This window comes from Eleutherodactylus coqui, chromosome 11 (assembly GCF_035609145.1).
Source record: "Eleutherodactylus coqui strain aEleCoq1 chromosome 11, aEleCoq1.hap1, whole genome shotgun sequence".
Lineage (NCBI taxonomy): Eukaryota > Metazoa > Chordata > Amphibia > Anura > Eleutherodactylidae > Eleutherodactylus > Eleutherodactylus coqui.
The window spans coordinates 66,083,101-66,110,783 of NC_089847.1; the positions used below are offsets into that span (position 1 = coordinate 66,083,101).

A 27,683-nucleotide genomic window follows, 5' to 3' on the forward strand; every position below is an offset into this window, starting at 1 on the left:
CTGCTCTTCTTCTCTTTACGTGGAACGAAATTGTGTTACATGTATATATATATACCTTTTTGTAAGAGTAAGGCCGCCTGCAGACGAGCGGGTCGGATCTGGCGGCGAAACTTCTCGTCACAGGACCCGACCCAAGCGCCTGCAGAGACGAGCACGTACTCACCCGCGCCCGGCGGCCCGGCTCTTTCATGTGCCGGCTGCCGGGCAGCCGGCGCATGCGCAGACCGGAGCCGGCGGCCGGGTGAGTGCACAAAAATAGGACATGCCGTGGTTTGTTTGCCGCACGAGATTTCGCGCGGCCAAACGGCAGCCGTCTGCATAGGAGTGCATATTGTAATGCACTCCTATGCAGGCTTTCAGTGGCGGAAATCCCGCGGGAAATCCCGCCGCGGGATTTCCGCCCGTGTGCAGGCGGCCTAAATAGATAGTCCTTTGATTTTGTGAAATTATGATCTTTATTTGTATATATTTAATTTCCCTGAAACATCCATCTTATTGGTATACGTGGACCACTACTAGTCATGGTTTCTTCTCTTTATTCCAATCAGGTTATTTTTTCCGTTATTATAGGAAACAATTGAATGTCAGTTGTTCGTTTAACCCCTTTGGTTGTACAGTGTCCATCCTGTAAATCCATCTTGTTTCCTTTTGTAGGAGGAACGTGTCAATATCTCCCCCTCTTGCGTCTTTCCTTATCAATTCTATCCCCTGAAACCTTAGACAGTCAGGATTACCATCATGAAATTCCCAGACGTGATTTGATATTGGTGTTTTTTCCTTTCTTCTTACATTACCAATATGTCCTAGGATTCTTCTCCTAAATTCTTGTCTAGTTTTACCGATGTATTGTTTATTGCACACGCATGTTGCTAAGTATACAATGTTTCTGGTAGTACAATTAAAGAAGTTTTTGGTTTTGTAGATTTTGCCAGTCATATTTGATGGAAAGGAGCTGCTTTTCTCAACAAAGCAGCAGGCGGCACAATTAGAGCAGGGGAAGTACCGTTGGGCACATTCCTGGGCAACCAATTCCCATCTTGTTTTTTCCGATCAAGGTGGCTCCTAATGAGATGGTCCCTGATTTTTCTACCCCTTCTATATGTAATCTTTGGGCTTTCTGGAATTACATCTTTGAGATCTTTGTTGTGATATAATATGTCCAAATATCTTAGGAGCACTGTTCTTATTTCGTGATGCGCTGTGTCATATGTGCCCAGGACTCTAATGGTGGGGGTTTCCCCTCTCTCTTTCGGGATCAGGAGCTGTTCTCTGTTCTGTTCACATGCGTACTTATATGAATCGCCTAAGATTGTCGACGGGTACTTTCTCTGTTTAAAGCGATCATGCAATTTCTTACTCTCAGTTTTAAAGGTCGCCATTTCTGAACAGTTCCTCCTGACACGGAGATATTGCCCCTTGGGGATTCCCTTTTTTAGGGAATATGGATGGAAACTGTCCCATCTCAGGAGGTTATTGGTAGCCGTAGGTTTGCAGTAAAGGTTAGAAGATATTGAACCATCTTGTTTGAGTTCAATAGTCACGTCTAGGAATTCAATAAGGGAATCGTTGACTGTCGATTAGAGATGAGTGAACGTACTCGTTTCGAGTAATTACTCGATTGAGCACCGCGATTTTCGAGTACTTCAGTACTTGGTTGAAAAGATTCGGGGGGCGCCGGGGGGAGGCGTGGCAGCGCGGGGGGTAGCAGCGGGGAACAGGGGGGAGCCCTCTCTCTCCCTCTCCCCCCCACTCCCCGCTGCAATCCCCCACTCACCCACGGCGCCCCCCGAATCTTTTCGCCCGAGTACGGAAGTACTCGAAAATTGCGGTACTCGGGCGAAAAAGGGTCATGGCTGAGTACGCTCGCTTATCTCTACTGTCGATGTGAATCGTAGATTGAGCTCATTACAATTAAGAAAATCAACAAATTGGTTAAATTGTGTCTCATTGCCAGACCAGAGGATCAGAATGTCATCAATATATCGTGCCCAGAAAAGTATATATTGGGACCAGTTGTTGTTATTCTCTGAAAAAACGATCTTTTCCTCCCACCAGGCCAGGTACAGATTGGCATACGATGGGGCACATGGGGTCCCCATCGCAGTGCCCCTGAGCTGGTGGAAGTACTTTGAATCAAAAAGAAAGAAATTATGAGTAAGAATAAATTCTAGCAATGAGAGGACGAACTCAGTATAATCAGACATGTATATACCTCTTTGTGAGAGAAAGTGCTGTACTGCATTAATGCCACCCTGGTGTGGGATAGAACTATACAGGGCCTCCACGTCCAGGGTGGCAATTATGGTACCAGGGTCAACAGTGATGTTTTGTAGTTGTCTGAGGAAATCCATGGTATCTCTCGCAAATGATGGCAGAGAAGATACGAAAGGCCTCAGAATCCTATCTACATATTGACTAGGGTTCTGAGTAAGGTTGTTGATCCTTGAAATAATTGGTCTTCCCTTCAGAGGATTCAGGCCTTTGTGCACTTTTGGAAGAGAGTAGAGCGTTGATGTCCTTGGAGTGTCGTTTGGCATGAATCGATATTCGGATTCGCTAATAAGTTGATTTTCTTTTGCTTGTATTAGTAAGTTTTTGAGCTCAGCCCAGAATTTCTGTGTGGGATCTGATTTCAGTTTGGCATATGTATCGCTATCCTCTAGTAATAGGTTACACATTTGGATGTATTGTTCAACATCCATCAATACTATGTTGCCGCCCTTGTCTGAGGGTTTTATGATTAGACTGTCCATTTCTTTTAAGTTGTTGAGTGCTTCAAGTTCTTGCTTGGATATGTTTGGGAACCTGAAGTTCTGTGGTCGTAACTTTTTTATATCTCTCAGGACAAGCCGCTCAAACATGGCCAGCTCCGGGCAGTGAACTGCAGGTGGTGAAGTCTTATTTGTTGGTTTTAGATTCGTAAAAGGACCTTGGCCTATTATTTAATTCTCCAAAGATTCTAGAGTATTTATAGCCTGTAGATCTTCTAGTTCAAGGCCTAACTCTTGTGCTTTTAATTTGTCTTTTTGAAGAAAGTATTTCCTCCACCTTAGTTTTCTGGTGAAGAGGGCGATGTCCTTCGTCCAGACGAACGGAACAAAACGGGTCGTCGGGACGAAGGACATCCCCCTCTCCAGCACAGAGCACTCAACCTTTGTCAACCTATATTTGGACAGATTAATTATTTGCATTGTGTCGTGCTGTACCTGATCAGTAGAGGACAGATTTAGGTCAAATGCCTCTGTATTTACCGTTGAGTGTATGTGTCCCTGCTCCCCCTCAAAAAATACCTCGATATTGGTTGATCAAGAAAATTGTTAGAAGTCTGTCTTGATCTTCCTCTACCTCGATACGGATGACGTCCTCTGTTCTGGCGAGGAGGGAGGTAGATTCTCCTATTTATAGATGCCTCGTTATCAGAAGGTTCTAAGTCTGAAGAACTCGCTTCTGTTTCTGATAAGGGCTTTGCGTTAGAATAGGCTTTTTGATCTCGGAAGTCTTGAAGGTCCCTCGTCAAGAGGGTATGCTTCCGTTCTTTTATATATTGAGTGTATTTCTCTATTTGGTTCTGTAATGTTCTTTCTTTTTGTGGGAAGTCAGGGTCTGAAGTGAACCTTTAGACTTGTTCTATTTTTTCTTAAAATATTTTTTGATCTTTAATGAGGGTCTCCTTTTCCTCCTCTAGTAGTAGTTGTATCAATTTTAAAGAAGATTCAGTGGATGCTTCTTCCCACTTTTTCATAAATTCTGTTGTTCTGAAACGAGGCGGGGGTAGAACTGAATTGCGTTCTGGTTGGCAGCGTCTGTGTCCCTGCGGTGCTGGTGTGAACGGTGATTTGTATTGTGGGAGTTGTCTGGTGTGGAGCCAGATCAACAGCTTTGCTGTGTCTCTCACTCGACCGCAGCTTGATAGTGTAGTCCTTGGGAGGGGGTGGGGGGTGAGGTAACACTCACTGCGGCTCTTGGTGTCTTCTGGGCTCCCTCCTCGGCAAGAGGCAGTGTGGGGATGCCCTTCTCCTGCTCCCCGCGGTCGACGGTGCTGTCAGTCAGAGCCTCGGAGGCAACGGAGACTTCCGACACTGTGGGGGAGCTTGCAGCTGGTCTCCGCTGTGGAGGATCTCTCTGCTCCTCTCCTAGATGGCTTCTCAATGGGAGCTCGTTGCTTTCCGGGCTCCCCTCCCCCCGCTGCAGCGTGGCTCTCTCTCCTCTTCTCTGGCGCTTACTTCCCGCTCCCTCCGGAGCCGGCAGCGGGTCCCGGTCGTCTCGCGTCTGAGAGCGGGTCCCCCTCCTCCTGGTCTCATCTGGGTGAACCTCCACTGCCCTCTCCGCCGGTCTTCTGGATGGCCGCCGCTGCCCAGGTAGGTCGCCGGTCTTCCTGACATCTATTGAGCCGCGAGAGGGCTCAAACTGTGCCTCTCGATTGGAGGATTCGGGTTCTGGTGCTTTCGGGCACTTTTGGGGCAGATTTAGGCTCTTATGGTTGGTTTTTCTGTGGTCTTGGCAGAGGAGAGCCAGTGCGTGCGTCTGCGTCCCTCCTAGGCCACGCCCCACACAGAGTATATTTTAATGGATATAATGAATATATATTTATTTTAGACAGAAGAGTTATCACAGTTTTTTCATCTTTTACAATTATTTGCATACATTCTAAATGACCAGTGAGGAAAAAAAAAACGAGAAAGGCAAACACCAAAAGAGAAAAAAAAAAACCCATAAAATAGGGAATAATAGAAAATGATAAAATAAAATTATATAATGGGTTTTTTTTAAATAAAAAAAGGGAATAATAAAAAATGATAAAAAAATGAAAGCATAGATAATGAAAGTGAGAGTGGCAGGAGCGTTATTCGCCTGGAAATATATATGGGCGGCAGGCACGGGCTGACGTTGAGAAAACTCTGGAGGATGAGCTAGTAACCGGTGACAGACTGGGAGAACCGGAAGTCTGAGTCTCTAGGGTCCATTTTCCTCTTGCACTGTAGACATCTCTTTGTTCATAGTGTCAGGCTACAGTGTCAAAGCATTTGACAAAGTATCTCATACCATATTTATTGAAAAAATAACCAAATATAGGATTGACAAGGCAAATGTTAGGTGGATTCACAACTGGCTGAGTGATCATACTCAAAGAGTGGTCATAAATGGCTGCACATGCAAGTGGAAGAATATATCAAGTGAGGTACCACAAGGATCTCTGCTGGGCCCAGTGTTGTTCAACATTTTTATAAATGATCTGGAGGAGGGAATTGAGGAGAAACTGATCAAATTTGCAGACGACATAAAGCCAGGAGGCATAGCTAACAGTAGGGAAGAAAGAGTATTCAAAAAGATCTAGAAAAGCTTGAACAGTGAACGGCGACTAACAGAATGCTATTTAACAAGGGGACATGCAAAGTCGTACATCTGGGAAAGAAAAATGAAAAAAGTGCATACAGAATGGGAGGAACTGGGCTAAGTAGCAGCACATGTGAAAAATACTTGGATATACTAATAGCCAATGTGGTGCAGAAATTCAAGAATGGGTCAAAAAGCGAACCTCAAAATTACAGGCTGGTATTACTCCTATTGTGAATAAAATGTTTGAGGTACTCGAGGATAGCATCTCTTAGAAACCCTTCAAAGAAAATAGCTGTATAACTCCATATCAGCACAGGTTTATGTCAAACCAAACTGATAAGCTTCTATGAAGAGGCAAGTTCTAGGCTGGACTGAGGAGAGTCATTGGATCTTGTGTATCTGGACTTTTCTAAAGCATTTGATACTGTGCCGCATTAGGTTAGTTTATAAAATGAGAGTGCTTGGTCTGGTTAAGAATGTATGTAAGTGCGTAAGTAATTGGCTCATTGATAGAAAGCAGAGGCTGGTATAAATGGTACATTTGTCACTGTTACTAGTGGGGTACCACAAGGGTTGAAAGTACCACAAGGGTTCAAAATGACCTAGTAGAAAGATTGTGAAGTAAAATATCAATATTTGCAGATGACATAAAACTGTGTAAAGATATTACCACAGGAGAGGATGTAAGTCAGTTGCAAGAAGATATGGATAAGTTAAGCCTTTGGTCAGAAAAGTGGCAAATGAGGTTTAACACTGATAAAGGTAAGGCTATAGACATGTGCTCATTACACACTAAATGGGAAACACTGAAATGAAAGAGGACTTGAAGATTTTAGTCAACTGTAAGCTTGCCTGGAGCAACCAGTGTCAGGCAGCTGCTGCCAAGGCAAATAGGATCATGCAGTGCATCAAAAGTGGTATAGGGGCACATGAAGAGAACATTGTTCTTCCTCTTTACAAGTCATTTGTAAAGAGTTTTGGGCACTGGTACACAAGAAGGACATATCAGTGCTTGGGCAAGTACAAAGGCAGGCAACTAAAGTAATAAAGAGAATGGCTGAACTACAATACCCAGAGAGGTTATCAAAATTGTGATTAGTTTAGAAAAAAAAACAGCTAATGGGTCAATCCAGAGATCTCTCCCATGATCTGTTTATGCCCCGGACTGTGATTATAACAAGGAGGTATCCTCTGCGTCTAGAGGACAGAAGGTTTCTACACCGACAAAGAAGGGAGTTCTTTACTGTAAGAGCAGTGAGACTATGGAACTCTCTGTCTGAGGATGTGGTGATGGCAAATTCGATAAGAGTTCAAAAGGGGCCTGGATGTCTTTCTAGAGCAATACAATTTTATACTAGTTATTAATAACTTCAAAAGGGTTGGTGATTCAGGGATTATTCCGATTGCCAGATTGAAGTCGAAAAGGGATTTTTTTCCCTTTAATGGGAAAAAATGGCTTCTACCTTATTGTTTGTTTTTTTTTGCTTTCCTCTGGATCAACATTGGGGGGTAATCAGCTCAACTGGATGGACATACAACTTTTTTTAGCCTTACCATACTAAGTTACTATGTTCTCAAGTGCAATATTTGGTCATGCGAAACTAACTTCAGATTGACATTTCATACAAATATTGATAGCTTATCTCGAAGATAAGCTATCTATTTTTAAAATCAGGAAAACCCCTTAAATCTGTATCGCTACGGAAAAAAATGCCACAAATGTACTGAGGACCTTGATATGCAAGAAACTAAAATCTAACACAGCTATGAACCGATGTAGAAAGAAAACAACAAATATATTGGTGGACTTTGGTAACTCACTAAAGCAGAAAATGAAGCAAAAACAAATCTTTATTAAAGTGTTTGTTAAAAAAAGACATTTAGTTGTTTGTTTTTGCAAAGCTAATTAAAAAGTGACAACTGATACAGCAGTAGTTTCTGCTGTCCCTTCTGCTATTTAGTTTTCTCTATGCTATTGGAGTTTACTTGTTACTTGTAAAAGAACACTCATCCTATGATCCTATGGTGTTATGTAGATTTTGTGGGTTACACTTTTTTTTATTAGAATTTTCTTCATTATTTGTATAGTTTTATTTGATCATTTCATTTAAAGTTTTTGTTAAAAAAAAAAATCACTGAAAGCGGCCAAAAACTTACTGATACAGGAGGGCAGATAACTGCAGCCCCTCAGTTTAAAGGCAGCCAAATTGCCAACTGAGGGAGCCAATAACACCTGTGGAGGACACTGATGACACAGCCACTCACACAACCTCCTGATATAGAGGGGGTTGGCTGCTTAGTGTATACTCCTACACAGAGTAATAGATACAGGGTGCCAGACCATTCTGATACATGTAGTGCACCATTCAGGCTAGCAACCTATTAATGATGCCATATCAGTTTGGCAGGTTGCCCTTCACCTCGAAAAGTGAACCACATTGGTTCTGTCATCCCAGGTTCCCCCAGCATCTAGAAACCGCACTCCATGTGAATAATACATAATAAATGCAAGGTATTAGATGGATTATGGCTTGAGCTCACAAGCCATGCCAAGGTTCCTCGCTTTTTGGTAAAGATTAGAGATGAGCGAACGTACTCGTCCGAGCTTGATACTCGTTCGAGTATTAGCGTGTTCGAGATGCTCGTTACTCGTAACGAGCACCACGCGATGTTCGGGTTACTTTCACTTTCATCTCTGAGATGTTAGCGCGCTTTTCTGGCCAATTGAAAGACAGGGAAGGCATTACAACTTCCCCCTGCGACGTTCAAGCCCTATACCACCCCCCTGCAGTGAGTGGCTTGCGAGATCAGGTGTCACCCGAGTATAAAAATCGGCCCCTCCCGCGGCTCGCCTCAGATGCGTTGTGACATAGCTGAGGGACAGTGCTATCGTGTTGGAGCTGCTGTAGGGAGAGTGTTAGGAGTTAGTGTAGGCTTCAAGAACCCCAACGGTCCTTCTTAGGGCCACATCTAACCGTGTGCAGTAGTGTGGAGGCTGCTTTTTGCACTGTTGCACAATTTTTTTTTTTTGGTATATCGGCCGTGCAGAGCATTGCACCCTGCAGTAATACTCCAGGGACAGAAGTGTGGAGGCAGGGAGAGCGTTAGGAGTTATTGTAGGCTTCAAGAACCCCAACGGTCCTTCTTAGGGCCACATCTAACCGTGTGCAGTAGTGTGGAGGCTGCTTTTTGCAGTGTTGCACATTTTGTTTTTTTTGGTATATCGGCCGTGCAGAGCATTGCACCCTACAGTAATACTCCAGGGACAGAATTGTGGAGGCAGGGACAGAAGACATATATTATTGATTAAATATACGCAGTGGGCCTTTTCTAAAAAATATTGGAAAAAAATTTATTTGGCCTGCCTGTCACTGTCCTCAGTGTTCTGGGTCCGTGTGTGCTGGGTGTAGTAGTTCTACAAAATCATACGCAGTCAGCTAAGTGTTACAGCAGGCTTGCGCCAAATTATTTCCTGGCTCTGAAATCACCGCTCTGTTGCAGTTAATAACAGTGCAACACTCTGCAGTTCTGTGACACACTCCAGGGACAGAATTGTGGAGGCAGGGACAGAAGACATATATTATTGATTGAATATACGCAGTGGGCCTTTTCTAAAAAATATTGGGCAAAAAATCTATTTGGCCTGCCTGTCACTGTGCTCAGTGTTCTGGGTCCGTGTGTGCTGGGTGTAGTAGTTCTACAAAATCATACGCAGTCAGCTAAGTGTTACAGCAGGCTTGCGCCAAATTATTTCCTGGCGTTCCGTAAACGAAGTCAGCCTCCAACCACAGGCCAATAAGCGGCACATTTAATTACAGCGTTCTGTTTCTGCACTACTGGTAATACACCATGCTGAGGGGTAGGGGTAGGCCTATAGGACGTGGACGCGGGCGAGGACGCGGAGGCCCAAGTCAGGGTGTGGGCACAGGCCGAGCCAGTGCGGTGGCCAGGGGTAGAGGCAGGGCCAGACCGAATAATCCACCAACTGGTTCCCAAAGTGCCCCCTCGCGCCATGCCACCCTGCAGAGGTCAAGGTGCTCTACGGTGTGGCAGTTTTTCACAGAGACGCCTGACGACCGACGAACAGTGGTGTGCAACCTTTGTCGCGCCAAGATCAGCTGGGGAGGCACCACCACCAGCATGCGCAGGCATATGATGGCCAAGCACCCCACAAGGTGGGACGATGCATTGCAAAATTGATCAGCCTAGAGATGCTGCCGTATACGCTTGTGGAAACGGAGGCTTTCAAAAGCATGATGGCGGCGGCGGCCCCGCGCTACTCGGTTCCCAGTCGCCACTACTTTTCCCGATGTGCCGTCCCAGGCCTGCACGACCACGTCTCCCGCAACATTGTACGCGCCCTCACCAACGCGGTTACTGCCAAGGTCCACTTAACAACAGACACGTGGACAAGCACAGGCGGGCAGGGCCACTATATCTCCCTGACGGCCCATTGGGTGAATTTAGTGGAGGCTGGGACAGAGTCAGAGCCTGGGACCGCTCACGTCCTACCCACCCCCCGAATTGCGTGCCACAGCTCGGTGGTGGTATCTGCGACGGTGTATGCTTCCTCCACTAAAGCACCCTCCTCCTCCTCCTCCAACGCAACCTCTGTCTCGCAATCAAGATGTGTCAGCAGCAGCAGCACGTCGCCAGCAGTCGGTGTCACGCGGCGTGGCAGCACAGCGGTGGGCAAGCGTCAGCAGGCCGTGCTGAAACTACTCAGCTTAGGAGAGAAGAGGCACACGGCCCACGAACTGCTGCAGGGTCTGACAGAGCAGACCGACCGCTGGCTTGCGCCGCTGAGCCTCCAACCGGGCATGGTCGTGTGTGACAACGGCTGTAACCTGGTGGCGGCTCTACAGCTCGGCAGCCTCACGCACGTGCCATGCCTGGCCCATGTCTTTAATTTGGTGGTTCAGCGCTTTCTGAAAAGCTACCCCCACTTGTCATACCTGCTCAGAAAGGTGTGCCAGCTCTGCGCACATTTCCGCAAATCCCACACGCACGCTGCCACCCTGCGGACACTGCAACATCGGTTTAATCTGCCAGTGCACCGACTGCTGTGCGACGTGCCCACACAGTGGAACTCTACGCTCCACATGTTGGCCAGACTCTATGAGCACCGTAGAGCTATAGTGGAATACCAACTCCAACATGGGCAGCACAGTGGGAGTCAGCCTCCTCAATTATTTACAGAAGAGTGGGCCTGGTTGGCAGACATCTGCCAGGTCCTTGGAAACTTTGAGGAGTCTACCCAGATGGTGAGCTGGGATGCTGCAATCATTAGCGTCACCATTCCTCTGCTATGCCTCTTGAGAAGTTCCCTGCAAAGCATAAAGGCAGACGCTTTGGAATCAGAAACGGAGGCGGGGGAAGACAGTATGTCGCTGGATAGTCAGAGCAACCTGATGTCTATATCTCAGCGCGTTGAGGAGGAGGGGGAGGAGCATGAGGAGGAGGGGGAAGAGACAGCTTGGCCCACTGCTGAGGGGACAGATGCTGCTTGCCTGTCATCCTTTCAGCGTGTATGGCCAGAGGAGGAGGAGGAGGAGGAGGAGGAGGAGGAGGAGGAGGGGGAGGAGCATGAGGAGGAGGGGGAAAAGACAGCTTGGCCCACTGCTGAGGGTACAGATGCAGCTTGCCTGTCATCCTTTCAGCGTGTATGGCCAGAGGAGGAGGAGGAGGAGGAGGAGGAGGAGGATCCTGAAAGTGATCTTCCTAGTGAGGACAGCCATGTGTTGCGTACAGGTACCCCGGCACACATGGCTGACTTCATGTTAGGATGCCTTTCTCGTGACCCTCGCGTTACACGCATTCTGGCCACTACGGATTACTGGGTGTACACACTGCTCGACCCACGGTATAAGGAGAGCCTTTCCACTCTCATTCCCGAAGAGGAAAGGGGTTCGAGAATGATGCTATACCACAGGGCGCTGGTGGACAAACTGATGGTAAACTTCCCATCCGACAGCGCTAGTGACCGAAGGCGCATTTCCGCGGCCCAGGTAGCAAGGGAGGCGCAGAGATCAGGCAGCATGTACAGCGCAGCCAGGGGAATACTCTCTAAGGCCTTTGACAGCTTTATGGCTCCCCAGCAAGACTGTGTCACTGCTCCCCAGTCAAGGCTGAGTTGGCGGGAGCACTGTAAAAGGATGGTGAGGGAGTACGTAGCCGATCGCACGACCGTCCTCGGTGACGCCTCTGCCCCCTACAACTACTGGGTGTTGAAGCTGGACACGTGGCCTGAACGCGCGCTGTATGCCCTGGAGGTGCTTGCTTGTCCTGCGGATAGCGTCTTGTCAGAGAGTGTGTTTAGTGTGGCTGGGTGATTCATCACGGATAAGCGTACCCACCTGCCAACCGACAGTGCCGACAGGCTTACACTCATCAAGATGAACAAAGCCTGGATTTCCCCAGACTTCTCTTCTCCACCAGCGGACAGCAGCGATACATAAACAATACGTAGGCTGCACCCGTGGATGGAAGCATCGTTCTCTATCACCATCCAAAACGGGGACCTTTTTGCTTCATCAATCTGTGTATAATATTCCTCCTCCTCCTCCTGCTCCTCCTCCTGAAACCTCACATAATCACGCCGAACGTGCAATTTTTCTTAGGCCCACAAGGCTCAGTCATATAATTTTTCTAAACAATTTTTATACGTTTCAATGCTCATTAAAGCGTTGAAACTTTCACCTGAACCAATTTTTATTTTAACTGGGCTGCCTCCAGGCCTAGTTACCAATTAAGCCACATTAACCAAAGCGATTAATGGGTTTCACCTGCCCTCTCGGTTGGGCATGGGCAATTTTTCTCAGGTACATTAGTACTGTTGGTACAACAATTTTTGTGGGCCCTCGCCTACAGTGTAATCCAATTAATTTTTTGCCCACCTGCATTACAGCTGACGTAACATCAGCTGTGATGGGCAATGCAATGGGATATTTTTATGTACCGCCGGTGGGTTCCAGGGAGCCACCCATGCTGTGGGTCCACAGGGAGTTGTAAATGCATCTGTGTCCACTTCTAAAGAACCCCAGTCTGACTGGGGCATGCAGTGTGGGCCGAAGCCCACCTGCATTAAACATGACATTATTACCTCAGCTGTGATGGGCAATGCAATGGGATTTATTTATGTAAATAAATTTATAAAAAAACGCGGTCTGACTGGGGCATGCAGACACCTTGACAGAATGAATAGTGTGTGGCACATAGGTTCCCCATTGCTATGCCCACGTGTGCAGCTCCAGATGGAGGTGGCACAGGATTGGATTTCTCATTGCTTCTGTACAGCATTGTGGGCTATCGCTCCGCCCCTTTTAAAGAGGGTCGCTGCCTAGCCGTGCCAACCCTCTGCAGTGTGTGCCTGCGGTTCCTCCTCATGGCAGACGCACTTATAAATAGACATGAGGGTGGCGTGGCATGAGGGCAGCTGAAGGCTGGACAGGGACAGTTTGGTGTGCGCTGTGGACACTGGGTCGTGGGGGGGGGGTGGTTGTTCAGCATGTAACCCAGGAGAAGTGGCAGCGGAGTGTCATGCAGGCAGTGATTGTGCTTTGTTGGAGGTAGTGTGGTGCTTAGCTAAGGTATCCATTGCTAATGAGGGCTTTTCAGAAGTAAAAGTTGTTGGGGGGGGGGGGGGGGCACTCTTGCCGGTATTGTGGCTTAATAGTGGGACCTGTGAACTTGAGATGCAGCCCAACATGTTGCCCCTCGCCTGCCCTATCCGTTGCTGTGTCGTTCCCATCACTTTCTTGAATTGCCCAGATTTTCACAAATGAAAACCTTAGCGAGCATCGGTGAAATACAAAAATGCTCGGGTCGCCCATTGACTTCAATGGGGTTCGTTACTCGAAACGAACCCTCGAGCATCGTGATAATTTCGTCTCGAGTAACGAGTACCCGAGCATTTTGGTGCTCGCTCATCTCTAGTAAAGATCTCTCAAGTTGCAGTGGTCTCAGTTTACAATATTTCATCAGACATTTTTGTAATCAGTGAGGTCTTAGCAGTTGGACACTTACTGATCAGATAGTTACCCCTTATTTGGTGGATCAGATATTACGTTAATTTGTTATACAACACCTTTAAATAATAAACTCCTTGGCGACGGCTAGAGAAGGTGTAGGGACTTACTGTATTACTGTGACATGCCAAGAATCATGGGACAGAAATTCATATTGTGTGCAGCAACTTGATGTGGCATCAAATCCACAAATGGACGAAAGATGTCTAGACGTAAGTTGTGCCATATGAATAGCCACCATGGTATATAAGCGTAGGATCTCATGTGCAAATGGCCCTCTCCACCATATCCCATAAATGCTTAATTGGGCTCATGCCAGGAAAAAGTGCAGGCCCCACCATTTGCAGGAACTCTTCAGAATGCTCTTCAATCCAGTTCTGGACAGCCTGGGCTCAGTGGCATGGTGCATTATCCTGCTGGAATATGCAATTATTGTTGGAGTACACAAAATCCATAAAGGGCTGCAAATAGTCACCAAACAGTGAAACATAGCTGGCCACTGACATGTTTAGGTGGACCACGCTACATGTTGCCACTCCTCTGGGGTCCAGTTAGCATCCTCACAAGCCCAGATAAGCCACTGTGTTCGATGTTGTGTTAATAAAGATACTCTGAATTGGTCTTCTGCTCCCATATCCCATGGAAGCTTAAAAAAGATGTAGTACGTTGTATCTTGCCTTGTTAAATACTATTCTCTTAGTCACCACCCACTATTCAAGCTTTTCTAGATCTTTTTGAATACACTCTCTACTCTGTTAGCCATCCCTCCTAGCTTTGCATGGTTGGCAAATATGATTAGTTTCCTCTCAAGTCACTCCTCCAGAACATTGATAAAAATGTTAACAGCTACTGCACCCAGTACAAAGCCTTGTGTTACTCCACTTGGCACATTCTTCCAATTAGATGTGCAGCCATTTATGACCCGTGTTTGAGTGCAATCACTCAGCCAGTTGTGAATCCACCTAACAGTTGCCTTGTCAATCCCATATTTGGTCTTTTTTTTTTCTGTCAAGAAGTATGGTATGAAATACTTTGTCAAGTGCTTTTCTTAAGTCAAGATCTACTATACCTACAGCATTTTTCTGATCAACCCAGTCAGCAATTCTGTCAAAGAAGTAAATTAGATTCATCTGGCATGACTTGGTTGCTACAAATCCATGCTGGCTCTGGTTAATTACTTCATTCACATTGAAGTATTTACGTACATGAGGTTTATTTGTTTTCAAAGATTTTTTTTTTTTTTTTTTTTTTGTGGTATAGAAGTCAGGCTCACAGGCCATAGTTTCCTGGATCCACCTTGTTCCCTTTTCTGAAGATAGGGACATTTGCTCTTTTCCAATCTTCTGGAACCTCTCCTGTTTTCCAGGAATTTTCAAATATTATGGCAAGTGGTTTAGCAATTACCTATGTTGCTTCCTTTAATATCGTAGGAGAAGTCTAGATCACATGAGATAATTATCCCCCTCTACTCTTCCTTAAGCCTCCTACCCACTTGCGTTTTTTTAACACAAATGTTAACAGGACTTTCTAGTGTTAAAAACACAGTGCACAGAAATTGTAAAGCACAAACTTGCTATGCAATTTTAACATTAGAAAGTCTCATTGACATTTGCGTTAAAAAAAACATGCATAGGAGCTCTTAATCAGTCCTCATCTGGAATACTGTGTCCAGTTCTAGGTTCCCCACTATTAAAAAAAAAAAAAGCCAAAGTGGAGCAAGTTCAGAGAAAAGTTACCGAGATGGTGACCGGTCTGCAAATCCTGTCTGATGAAGACCAGTTAAAGGATCTGGGAATGTTTACCTTGCAAAAAAGAAGGCTGAGAGGAGACTTAATAGCGGTCTACAAATATCTGAAGGACTGCCACAGTGCAAAGGGATCAGCCCTATTCTCATTGGCACAAGGAAACATATTTTTGGTATAACTTACCGTAAAATCTCTTTCGCGTCACGTTCATTGGGGGACACAGCCTAGACCATGGGATATAGCCACTGCCCTAGGAGGCGACACTAAGCAAAAAAGTGTTAGCTCCTCGCCCCTGGCTATATCCCCCCTGCAGGCACTCAGCTAATCAGTCTATCTGCAAGCAGTAGGAAAGCCAGTGGGAGTACGATTATACATACTGTTTTATACATACCAAAATACCATGTTTTGGCATCATTTTCTGCCAAACAATGACCGAAGAACAGAAAGTTCCAGCAACCGCTTAAACAAACAAGGGGTGGGTGCTGTGTCCCCCAATGAACGTGACGAGAAAGAGATTTTATGATAAGTTATACCAAAAATATCTGTTTCTTGTCCGTATCATTGGGGGCCACAGCCTAGACCATGGGACGTCCACAAGCAGTCCCGAACAAATATACATTGGGTGGGCTATTTACAAGTTTGACCGTGTGGTCAATGGACCGCCGCCTGCAAAAACTTCCGGCCGAGAGCGGCGTCCGATGATGCAGATATGTGGACCTTATAAAACTTTGAAAACGTGTGTAAGGAGGTCCAGGTGGCTGCCTTACATACCTGAAGCGCCGAGGCTCCATGACGGATCACCCAGGAGGCCCCTACCGCCCGTGTGGAGTGGGCCGTAACGCGAAATGGTGGCGTGCGTCCTGAGGTGCGATACGCCTCTGTTATCAAGGACCTTATCCAAGTTTTCCCGGGTTGCCTAAATTTTTTGTCAGGGTTCTGCCATTCTTTATTAAGGACGTCCGCAAAGTCCTGATGGTCTGGAAAGACCTGTCGCGGTCTCCTCTGACGTCTAAATGACACCGTGGATGGAATTGTGTCTGCTGGTTCCTCCGTTTCTCTTACAGCTATTACTAGACTGTCCATTAGGCTCACCAATCGCGAAACCTGTTCGTCATCCAGATCAGAAGCAGACGAGAATGCAGATCGTTCGTCGTTTTCTGATCCACTGCTCTCGCCCGCTGTTTGGGCCGTATCCTGAGAAGCCCGGGAGCACGATGCCCGGGGGGAGTCATGGCGGGCCCGGGCCGGTCTTGCAGAGTACCAGGACCGCGAAGAATACCTCGATCTGTGATAAGTATGGACGGAGTCCCTGGACCCATAAGAGCCATGAGAGTCCCTGGACCGCCTGGACTTGGAGGGTCTAGACGACCTTCTGGTATGACGAGATTTACAGGAGGTGTCCTCGCTGCTGCGGGACCTCCTTCTTTTGCGTGCCCTCCCGTGCGCATATTCTGAAGAGGAAGCTTCAGAGCTGGATTCTAACTGGCGTAAAATCGCCGCAGAAGATGTGGCCAGGCCGGAAACGGCAGCGGCCAAGGACCTCGCCCATTGGGGTTCGGCCCCTGGCTCCACATGGGCGGAGGGGGGCACCGGGATCCCTGGAACCACGCGTGCCGTGGTACACTTAGCGCAGCGGGGGTCGACTTGACCGCAGGCAAACTTAACGCTGCAAGATGTGCAAGCGTAATGCTTCACCCTCCCCTTGGCCGGGCTGGAACCCTCTGATCTAGGGTCAGACATAGCAAAACAGAAAACCTCAGGAGAGAGCGAATGCTACGTACTGCCACAGGAGTACCTGCAGGGGGGACAGGGGAGGGGAGACACCGCAAAGTGCTGCCTTGGCAGGGCTTACCCGGTCTAGCAGCTGTTTAAGCGGTTCCCCTGATCCAGCTGGAACCTCTGGTACTGAAGTTTGAAGACCGTCAGGAGTCGACGTGGGTCCACCACACGGAAATAATAGTGTTGGTGGCCTTGCAGGTATGTGGCAGGTGGTGCTGCTACAGCCTGCAGGGCCGTGTCAGCGCTGGATGCTGTGTGCTGAGAACTGCACACAGTGCCGGGCTCAGTAGCGCTAGACAACTGAGCTATCTTGCTGCTGGGAGCGGCCATTCTTCTGTCTGGCTGCTTCTTTTAGCTTTCCCGCGGCCGGAGGGGGCGTGGCTTTCCCCATAAGTCCGCCCACGACCTGGAAATGACGTTTTCCGTCCCAGGCGTCGGCGCCCACCCCCGGAAGTGACCTGCCCAGCCAGCGCGCCGGCGTCCTGCCCGTATGCCGAGCCTGTACGCCTGCTGGTGGAAGCGCCGCTGCATCGTACCGCTGACCGTCCTCGCTGGAAGCGCCGCTGCTCCGTTCTTAAGGTACCTTGCGTCAGGGAAGCCACAGCCTGGCCATACGTCGACCTGTCTCCAGCAGTGCTTCCCCCTATGCGTCACTAGACAAAAAAAAAAAAAAAGAGTGCGCAACTCCAGGGAGGGGGAGCCCTATGGCTGGCAGGTAACCGACGCCAATGTGCATGGCAGGGTCGGGCCCCTTTTTCTTCTCTGGGTGAGACGCCGCAGAAGTGGTGGAGACACCCCCTGCTTGCGCCTGCCCCGGGAGGACAGTAGAGCCAGGGAAAAGCCCCGACTCCCCGTGTTATAGCCACGTCTGCCTCCTAGCAGACACTAAGCTAAAGACTGAGTAGCTGAGTGCCTGCAGAGGGGATATAGCCAGGGGAGGAGCTAACACTTTTTTGCTTAGTGTCGCCTCCTAGGGCAGTGGCTATATCCCATGGTCTAGGCTGTGTCCCCCAATGATACGGACGAGAAAGATTAGAAGATATGGAATGAAACTGAAAGGGAGGAAACACAAATTAGATATTAGAAAAAAACTTTGCCAGTGAGGATGATCAAGGAGTGGAGCAGGTTACCACGGGTGGTGGTGAGTTCTCCAATGGAAATGTTCAAACAAAGGCTGGACAAATATCTGTCTGGGATGATTTAGTGAATCCTGCACTGAGCAGGGAGTTAGACCCAATGACCCTGGAGGTCCCTTCCAACTCTACCATTCTATAATGCTATGTTAGTTACTTACATGCAGTGCACCCTTCTGTCTTATGCTTGAGGCCTAAATTTCTCCACATCACTTTCACTATTCTGTCCTAGAAATCCCATGCTACATCAGCATATCACATGCTACAGCCTATAGCATCTCTCACTGCTGGGGCAGGGGGATTCTGCATTACACTTATTAGCTGAATACAGAAGGTAGAGTCAGGGTGCTTTCACACAAGCGAGTGAGATATCGATCTGAGAAACTGGATTACAAGCGCAATATCACTCAATATTCACTGGACGTGCGTTGCGATTTGTGAGAAAATAGCAGTGCTTAACATACGATCTGCACACCTGTGAAAATTTTATGCATTTTCAATAGGGAGAAAAAAAAATATAAAAATTTGCATTGCACATGCAGCTACATGAGTGATTTTTATTTTACCAATAGGAAAAAATGGGCAAGATTTGTGCAGGCTAACAGAACATGCAGCATATTTTATAAATGTAGCCAATGGGGTTTATTTCAGTGAGTGCATCTTGCAACGTGAGAAACTCGCCCATGAGAATACATCCGTGGTAGTATGAGCTGTGATCTCCTCTATTATAACTGTGTGACTTAAGCCTATAATCATTCATCAGTGACTGATAAGTGTCCCCTCTTCTGTGGTAGGGTCATCATACATACACACACATTATGCTGACTGCAGAACTGACTTCAGACCCAAGCAAATCTGTACTTCTCAGATGGATCATGTGATCTGATTCTGATGACAAGTTCAGGAGTTTCAGATACAAAGGAACAACTAACCAAGGTAATACTAGCTGATATGGCATTGTAAAGTATAATAAAAGTGCTATTTTTTTCTTAAATGGAGAAAAAAAAAAAAGACACGATAACCATCAATACATTTTAATATAAAAATACAGCTTTTACATTTCATGTAAAATAAAAAAGTGCAAGCCTATTTTGCTTTACACACACACTGAATACATATAAAAACAAACATCTCTGTATATCAGGGAATTTGTATATTGACAATAGATACAATGATTTAATTGGTCTAAGGCTCAATTCATACTAGCACATTTATATTAGTCATCTCCATCACAAATCCTTTAAGACAATGAAAGAATACCCTCCATTCTCACCTTTTCAGAAAAAAATGTGAGGGTATGGACATGAAATACACTTGCGAAAGCAGGCTCCTAAAAAAAAACAATTCGCACATAGGAGGAATTTATCAGAGGATTTTGTGATGACCGTTTTCTGGCAGCTCCCCCCCCCCCCCCCTTCAGTGTAGCATGTGACAAATTTATCAAATGTTGCTAAATTTGTCACATTTTTAAATATTCCAAGAAATGTGGAATGACTGTGTGCAACCTAACTACTGGAGAGAGACTGCAACAAAATGTCGCAGGTCAAATGTCTAAAAATTGTGACCAAACAACCACTTTTCTAGACATTTTTTGAAAAGTGGAGCGAGGTGTAACATTTGTTCTTTTTGGAATAAATCAATAAATGTATCTAAGCTTTGTGCCAAAAAGGTGCAACTTGTGCCAAAATACCAGTAATAAATGCGCCCCATAGTGTTTTAGTATGTCACAGTATCATAAATCACATTATGGAATGCAGGAAACATGCAATACCTGTGGAACAAATACATGACAGCCTGCTCTTCATGACTATGCTGAGCCATTGCTGCTACGACAACTTACACTTGCAGCAAATGACAGTTCTCTACACACAAAGTTTGCCTATATAAACAATTCTATCCATACATTGGATAATATGACTAAACCCCATGAAATTGATTCAGTCATGCTACAATTTTTAGAGCAATTACTGGAAAGCAATAGCAAAGTGCTGCCGTTTTGTTGCAAAAGGCGCAGCACAATGGCAGTTTTGTAGTAATTGCGGTTACAAATTGTGACTTGACTGCACTGTTTAAATAAATCCTTAGGCTGGCTTCACACGGCTGAGAAATTCGTGCGAGATTTGTATGTTGCAAGATGCAGAAATATGAACCCCAGTCTTTTGAATGGGGTCATACACAAGTGATTTTTTTCCTGCATAGCACTGTAATGCAATACGAGAAACAAATCTGGCTGTGTGATCTCATACCGCAGCCCCGTGGCAGGGATTCCCTTTATCCCCAAAGTGATGCAAGGCCGTTTTCACATGAAGACTCCTCGTATCCCTAGGGCTTTCACATTGATTGCGAGCGCAATATCGGGCAATGATTCACGGCCCAATATCTGCTTGCCTGTATGAAGTTAACCATAAAAAAGAAAACTGCACATGTTGCTTCAAATTTAGTATATGAAGATCAATACACAGTATTTTCCGTAATTAGCCACATCATTAAAACCCCACTGAGAGATTAACAGAATTGTCTCAAAGAATCAAATCATTTACAGAAAAATTTTCTTCACATTTTTATAAAAAGGAACAAGCCCTTGACACTGTCTAATCATGTAATACTGACCAACATAGTAATATTTCAAGCCAAAATCACGCCCTGCTGAGGACAAAGCCTTCATATTTACTCAAGTTGAAGTAGGACCCTGTAATCCTATTTTGGGATTTACTTTGAAGTTGTCAGAGAATTAAAAAAATTAAAACTAGCTGCAAGAAGTGTTATAAAACAAAAAACCCAACACACTAAGCTGCTAATTCTCCCATTGCTCCAGAGCTGTTGTTCAGGAGGTCCCTGCTGGTCTGTTTTCTTGGCTGTGTCATGCATCCATGTGATCTCTGCAGCCAATCACAAGCCCCTGGCCTCAGCATTCATGTGATGTACACGTTAGTATCACCGCTGAGGACAATTATAGACCTCAGCAGTATAGCACATCATCACTCCCAGAAAATTAAGAGGACCAGTGAACCACTCGAGCCGCAGGAAATTAGACGTACTTTTTAAAAAAAATTTTATAGCATTTCCTTAAGTTATTTTTATTTCTTGAACTCTGACAGCAACTGAGAAATCTCTTAGTTTGTTTGCTTTTGTCAATCCAGCCTAAAATAGCATTTAAACTACAAAATGTCATAGCTACCCAAAAAGACGCATTCTGATTAAGACTAGGGATAAGCGAGTATACTCGCTAAGGCATTACTCGCTCGAGTAATGTGCCTTAGCCGAGGATCTTTCTGCTCGTCCCTAAAGATTCGGGGGCCGCCGCAGCTGACAGGAGTTGCAGTTGGGAGCGGGGGCAGAGCGGGCGGGAGAGAGAGAGAGATCTTCCCTCCGTTCCTCCCTGCTCTCCCCTGCAGCGGCACCCGAATCTTTCGGGGCGAGCGGGGAGATACTCGGTTAAGGCACATTATTCGAGCGAGTAGTGCCTTAGCAAGTATACTCGCTCATCCCTAATTAAGACCCATTTGAGCTTTGCCCTGCATCCTATTAGCCATTGTATATCTAGCAGCATGAGAGGAAACTAACAGCCTGGATCGGGGAGGCAATATAAGTGTATGCTTTCAGCAGGGCTAACAGTTTATTCTGTTCCCGTAACAAGTATTTAGGACATCAAACAACTTCTAAATAGCTTGTCTGTTAATATAATGTACATGTAGTTTATTGTAACAAGGAAGTCTCAGTATAAAATTTCCCTTCCAAATAATGACACTACTGTATAACAAGCTGCACATTGAGCAACCTCCTACATGTTTTAAAGTCTAAAATTAAGAAGTGAAATTTGAGGCGGAGCCAATTTTTTTTGTGGACTTTCATTAAAATGTTAAGCCATATACTATGCAAGACATCTGTCTACTTTATTCCTCAAACAGCCACAAATACAGAATAATGTACTACACAGCACCCAAGGAAGCAAGGAACTAATAAAAATCCTGATTTGGCCATTTTCTCATTCTCAGTAGTGTAAAGCAATCTTCACAGAGCAGGAATGTGTGCAACAACTCCAACTAAAATTCTGAAAAGAGATCAAATTACTACAAGATATTTAACAATTTTTATAATAAAAATGCAGCAAATGTTAAATAGACATTTTGAATGGCATGTGATGCGTAAAATGTCATGATAAAGTTTATTATATCTGTGTATACCTCCAGTTTTCAAGAGACTTAACACTAACCGTTTAATAGCATTATCATGAATTTTAAAGCAAAATTTCACAATGGGAAGAAAACGTGTGAGAATGAGTGACACTACAATGCAAACCTCAAATACATACTGAAGTTTAAGTGGCTGCTCCACTGTACTCAATCCAGACAATATTGACTCACATTACGGGTTCAAAATAGTCTATAAAACCATTCTGTTCCAAATGAATGAATCACATGAGATGTTTAGAGAACAGAGTATTGAAAAATATTAAAGCTGGGAAATTTTCCAGTCAGCATCTATGCAGGTAGGACTTACAGTCCTAACTTCTTCTTATGTAGGAAATAGGCATCGAACCTCGCCATGGCATATTCCTTATGAAACAAAACAAAAACAGCGTTAAACTAAGTTAGATGAACTAGAAAGATCTCAAGTGTTATGCATGTTATGTCCTAATTTGGTTCTTTGTTTTCAAGTCCATACAAAAAGTTGATTATCGATGGCAGTACATGGAGATCTAATTTTATACTGATCCAGAGTTACAGCGAGATTTGTCATGCCCCATCGTTCGCTCCTATTAGTTATTACAACTCTGGGCTATAATGCTTTCACAACTCAGTGGTGGCACCACCCTTCTAAACTACTACCATTCTGCTCCCTTACAGACTCTTCCCCTCCCCCCCCCAATGAGCTTTTCTTTTCTACAAGGTAAAGTCACCAGTAGCCCGCATGTGCTAATGCATCAGGTTTATCACACATACTACTTAAAGAGAACCTGTCACAAGGCTCATGCTGTTCAAACCAGACACAGCATGAACCTGGGATAGACACGCATTTCAGAAAAACATACTTTGAAAATTGGCATGGAACAAGGGTTGAGCACCGGCTGGCTTCTCCTTGCCTGGATCACCAATATTGACCGGTTACTTCCCTGACAGGTCTCAAGCGGTTTATGCACAGAAGAGGTGAAACCGGTGGGTAGAGCTCAGCAGGGCCCCACTCATTTTATGCCCATTTTTAAAATATTGTTTATTCTGAAATGCAGCAGCACACGCGTTTAAGTACGCGGCTCAAAATTTCAGTTTTAGAGACAATTTTGAACGCCGGGTTTTGTGAACGCGTCACAGCGTTTGACAGCAGTTAACTCACCTCATTATTGTAATGGGTCATGAGTTACAAACCGGGAAAAACACAAAATTAGGACAGTGCTCAAAAACCGCAGCGTTAAAAATGCAGCATTCAAGTTCAGATCTGCAAGGCCTTTTTGAAATCAATGGGTGCGCTGTACCACGATTAGCACGCATTCAGAATGCCGTGCTGAAAGCAGGAAAAACTGCTGGTTTGAGCGGCCTAAAACAAACCCCTGCAGTATCCATACCTGTCCTAGGTTGGTGCTTTCCATGGTTTGAAAAGCCTGAAACAGGTGACAGGTTTCCCTTAAAAAACTACACAGAACTATGAGTAGGTGATGCCAAGCATAAGCATTCACTCAGCAAACAACCTAGCTTTCAATAAAGTAGAAAGTATACCACGACATGATAGATGAAGCTTATTTTAAATCCAATCAGCTATTCCTTGGATTTGTTTTCGTAGTGTAGATTTTTTTTTTTTTTTTTTACAGAACAGTGGGCAAATACAAAGAACAATGTACATGAAAGACTCTTGTAGTATTCCTTGCCAATTTGCCACTTTCAGTTACTTCAAGTGCAGGGCAGCAAGGTTTTTGATGGATGAATAACTCGACCTTTGCAAAAAAGGAGTCAGAGATTTGCAAACCTATCATCAGAAATTCTACAGTGGTGCCTCCAAATCAGTTTAAGTTTGTACTTCAGAAGATATTGGTTGGACTAGTAATTAGAAGGAATGCGCTTGTTACTGCGAGTAACTACTATGTTCACTATGGTTATTGAGGCAATACATAAATCTTTGAATAGTTTGCTTTTCATTAAGGGCAAAACATGCAAGCATATGTGTGGTTTTCCAAAGTTGTTTGAATGTCAGGATATAGGTCATGATAGTCCTTTGAAACAGTGATTTTCAGTATCTTCATGTATAATGACAAATACTCACCATATACCCAAACTCAATAGATGAGATTTTCGCTTGAACAATAGACCAAAGACCCCAGAAGAAATGGGATGCGAGGGCAAACCTAAACAAATATTAAAGACATGTATGAGCTATTCATATCTGCAGGTACTGATAGTATTATACCCCTGTCTAAACAGTCTGGTTTGCCAAGGATACTTTGTATCTAAAGCGGTGAGTATTCACTCTTTACATGACTCCAGAAATGTTTTACGATTTTTTTGCCATGAGTGCATGTCACTCTCCTAAACACGTGATGACAATAAGTCCAATAATGTTACTTCCAATATTTTAATTTTGTACTGAAGGTGAGTAGACAAAATTGGTTTTAAAAAAATGTGCATTTTCATACTTTACTACTTTTGTACAATACAAACACTTGTTACCATATTCTAAGAACTTTAGCTTCCTCTCAATTTAGCGTTTTTGAAGTGATTTTTAAATTGAGTCCTCTCAATTGAGGACTTGTATGTATGATCCTCTGACCGCTCATAATAAAGTGCAATAGTTCTGCATTGCAGTGTACTAAACCTTTTAGCATAACGCTGACAGGCATCCTATTTCTTGTCAAAGCACAAAGATGGCAGACCTCGGGACCTTCATTAGACCCTTGGCTGCTATACCTGCCCATCAGAATCCTGTGTTTACAGCTAGATTCCCATTCAGAACACAGATGATTGCTTCAGGAGAGGGCGTCAATAGTTGGATTCCATGTGTTCAGCTTAATAAATTTGATTTATCCAAAGAGGAGAATCCTTTGAAGTGCTTAGCAGCAGGATTGTTCAGTCTTTACAATTATAAAGTGCATTTTTAACCACTCACCTGTTAACTTCAATTAGCATCTCATTCGCAATTTTACTTTTTTCTTCATTACTCAGGTCTTCAAAGCCAGGTTGAAATTCTGTCATATAACTAGATATAAAGTGAAGCTAGAGAAACAAAAAATAAAGTCAAATTCTCTCATACGAATTTCCATCACAGGCTAGCTTTGATGTTGACCAAGATTCACCCATTCCACATTAAAAAAATCAAACTACTTGGCAAACCCTTAGCTGTACTTTACTTCTGTAGATTTTATTCTAGTATGTTTTTGCTCTGTTCCTTTCTAAAGCAAAGTATACTGATTTCTGTTACATTTCTGTAATCAGATGGCAGTGCATTCTGGGAGCTCAACAGTAAATAAGAAGTACTTAGGTTATGCGTTTGAGCAGCACAATTAAGCTAAACTGCTACCTCTTTCCAAACTGCTATCTTGAAAGCAGTTTTATATATGAATGAGGAAAATTGAAAAATAACATCTTCAAATTTTGATAAATATATTATAATTAACATATATGATATTTCTTTCTCACCACTTTTCCATATCTAAATATTTGAAAATCCATCTCTAATCTAGATCAGCCAACACTAAACTTTGATAGGTGAAGTGAATAGCATTTTCTCATAGCTGCATCTGTCAAGGGGTGGGATATATTAGGTAGCAAGTGAACAGTTATTTAAGTTGATTTGGTTAAGGGTGGCAAAACTAACAAGTGTAAGGATCTGAGTTTGAGAAAAGCCAAATTGTGATGGATCGACGATTGAGTCAGAGCAGCTCCAAAACAGCAAGATGTGGTGTGTTCCCATTATCAAGTGGTTAGTATCTAGCAAAACTGGTCCAAAGGAGGACAACTGGTGAAAGGACTTACCCCTGCTCACTGATATGTTTCAGGAGCAAAGGCTAGCCTGTCTGGCTCGATCCAGCTGAACTACAGTAGCACAAATTACTAAAAAAAATTATTATGGCTGTGATAGAAGGGTGTCAGAACCCAGTACATCTCCGCTTTCTGTGTATGGGGCTGCATAGTTGCAGACTGGTCAGCGTCCATGCGGACTTCTGAAAGCACCAACAATAAACATTAACCATAGGTATAATGTGCCAGAAATACAAGTCTGATCCATGGAGACTCCAAAAGTTCTGCTGCACTGTCTTTGTGTCAAATACCACAGGACACCTTCAGAGGTCTTCTGGAGTCCAAGTCTCAATTGATCAGAGTTGTTCTGGCATCACGAGGGGGATCTACACTATATTAGGTAGGTGGTTTTAATGATACAGCTGTACATCTCTATTACTATGGAAACAGATTCTAATTCTAGCCCATACAATGCATCAACATCTAATAAAACTACAGTTAGCATGAACTATCTCCAGCAATTATGGAACTGGGAAAGCAAGGTAACACTTAATAACTTCTACTGAGCTTTAATCTGTAAGCAAGTACCATAAAATAGTTACCTGTTGTTTCTTTGTCGGATAGTTTGAAAAATTGGCCTTAAAGAATGGGAATTTTTCATAGGTGTAATCATACATCCATTCACAAAAATGATTTCCAAGGTCAAATCCCCTGAATAAATAGAAATGTAAGTCATTCACAAAAACTAGCAAGACCGTATCAAACACCACAGTTCAGTTCCACTTTGGAACTGTATCAGTGAGGGTCCTTTTAGACAAGCCAATTATCATTTGAAGTGAGTGACATCACCACTAGCCCGATCGTTTTTATGCAGCCTCTTTAGACAGGCAGATGCACCGTTGGCTCGTTAAAACAAGAATTATGCAGCAAATGTGAAAGGCTGAACAAGTGAATGAGAAGGACTGAGTGAGCAAGCACGGTTTAAACTAAACGATAAGTGAACGTGCCATGATTTTTATGCCTGTATAAAATAGACTAATGAAAAGTGAACGATCATTCATAGTTTGCTCATGTTTAGAACAAATTATTGCTAAAAAAAAAAAAAAAAAAATGTTAACACAACTAAAAGTCAAGGATAATCATTCCATGTAAAAGCATGTTTAAGTAGGAAACTATAAATGTGCAGAAAGGATATAAATGTGATGATGGGTTATCAGCTATGAAAGCACAGACAGGGCGAGTGGAAAGTGCTGCTCAAGGTCCGAGACTGTTAATCCCTTCCAGATAACATACATGCCATACCTGTAACTTGATCACATCCTGCAAGCATCACTAATATCTGCACAATAGCAGATTTATTTTACACTAAGTAGCTTCAAAGTTAAGTTACTTTAACGTCAGGTTCTTTAATAAAGGTCAAAGCACTCTCTAGCAGTTATTCAAGGCTTGAAAAACAGTGGACCCAAATAAAGAGACTGAATCATGTATAACCCCTCATCAGAATGGGTTCATGAGGGGTCAGTCATGTCAGACCAATCTGATCAGCTTCTACGATGAAGTAAGTTCTAAGCTGGACCTGGGAGAGTGTATTCGTCTCGTATATCTGGATTTCTCTAAAGCATTTGACACTGTGCCGCATAATAGGCTGGAGGACTACACGGTAAAATATCAATATTTGCAAATACAAAATTATGCAAGATAATTAATACAATGGACGAC

The 27,683-nt window shown here is 44.4% G+C and overlaps 1 protein-coding gene across 2 annotated transcripts in view; it reads right to left on the reverse strand.

The window, feature by feature from the left end:
* Window positions 1–19,039: 19,039 nt before the first annotated feature.
* LOC136581829 (choline kinase alpha-like) overlaps window positions 19,040–27,683 on the reverse strand; it is a 74,523-nt gene continuing 65,879 nt past the window's right edge. The window contains exons 9-13 of one of the 2 annotated variants that reach the window (XM_066582456.1): window positions 26,567–26,675; window positions 25,114–25,220; window positions 24,274–24,355; window positions 22,522–22,577; window positions 19,040–22,072 (exon numbers count right to left, since the gene is read on the reverse strand). In XM_066582456.1, coding sequence (XP_066438553.1) covers window positions 22,033–22,072; window positions 22,522–22,577; window positions 24,274–24,355; window positions 25,114–25,220; window positions 26,567–26,675 — 394 coding nt within the window. In that variant the 3' untranslated portion in view covers window positions 19,040–22,032. Of the gene's footprint in view, window positions 22,578–24,273; window positions 24,356–25,113; window positions 25,221–26,566; window positions 26,676–27,683 lie in introns of both variants that reach the window. The other variant, XM_066582457.1, reaches the window with a different exon arrangement.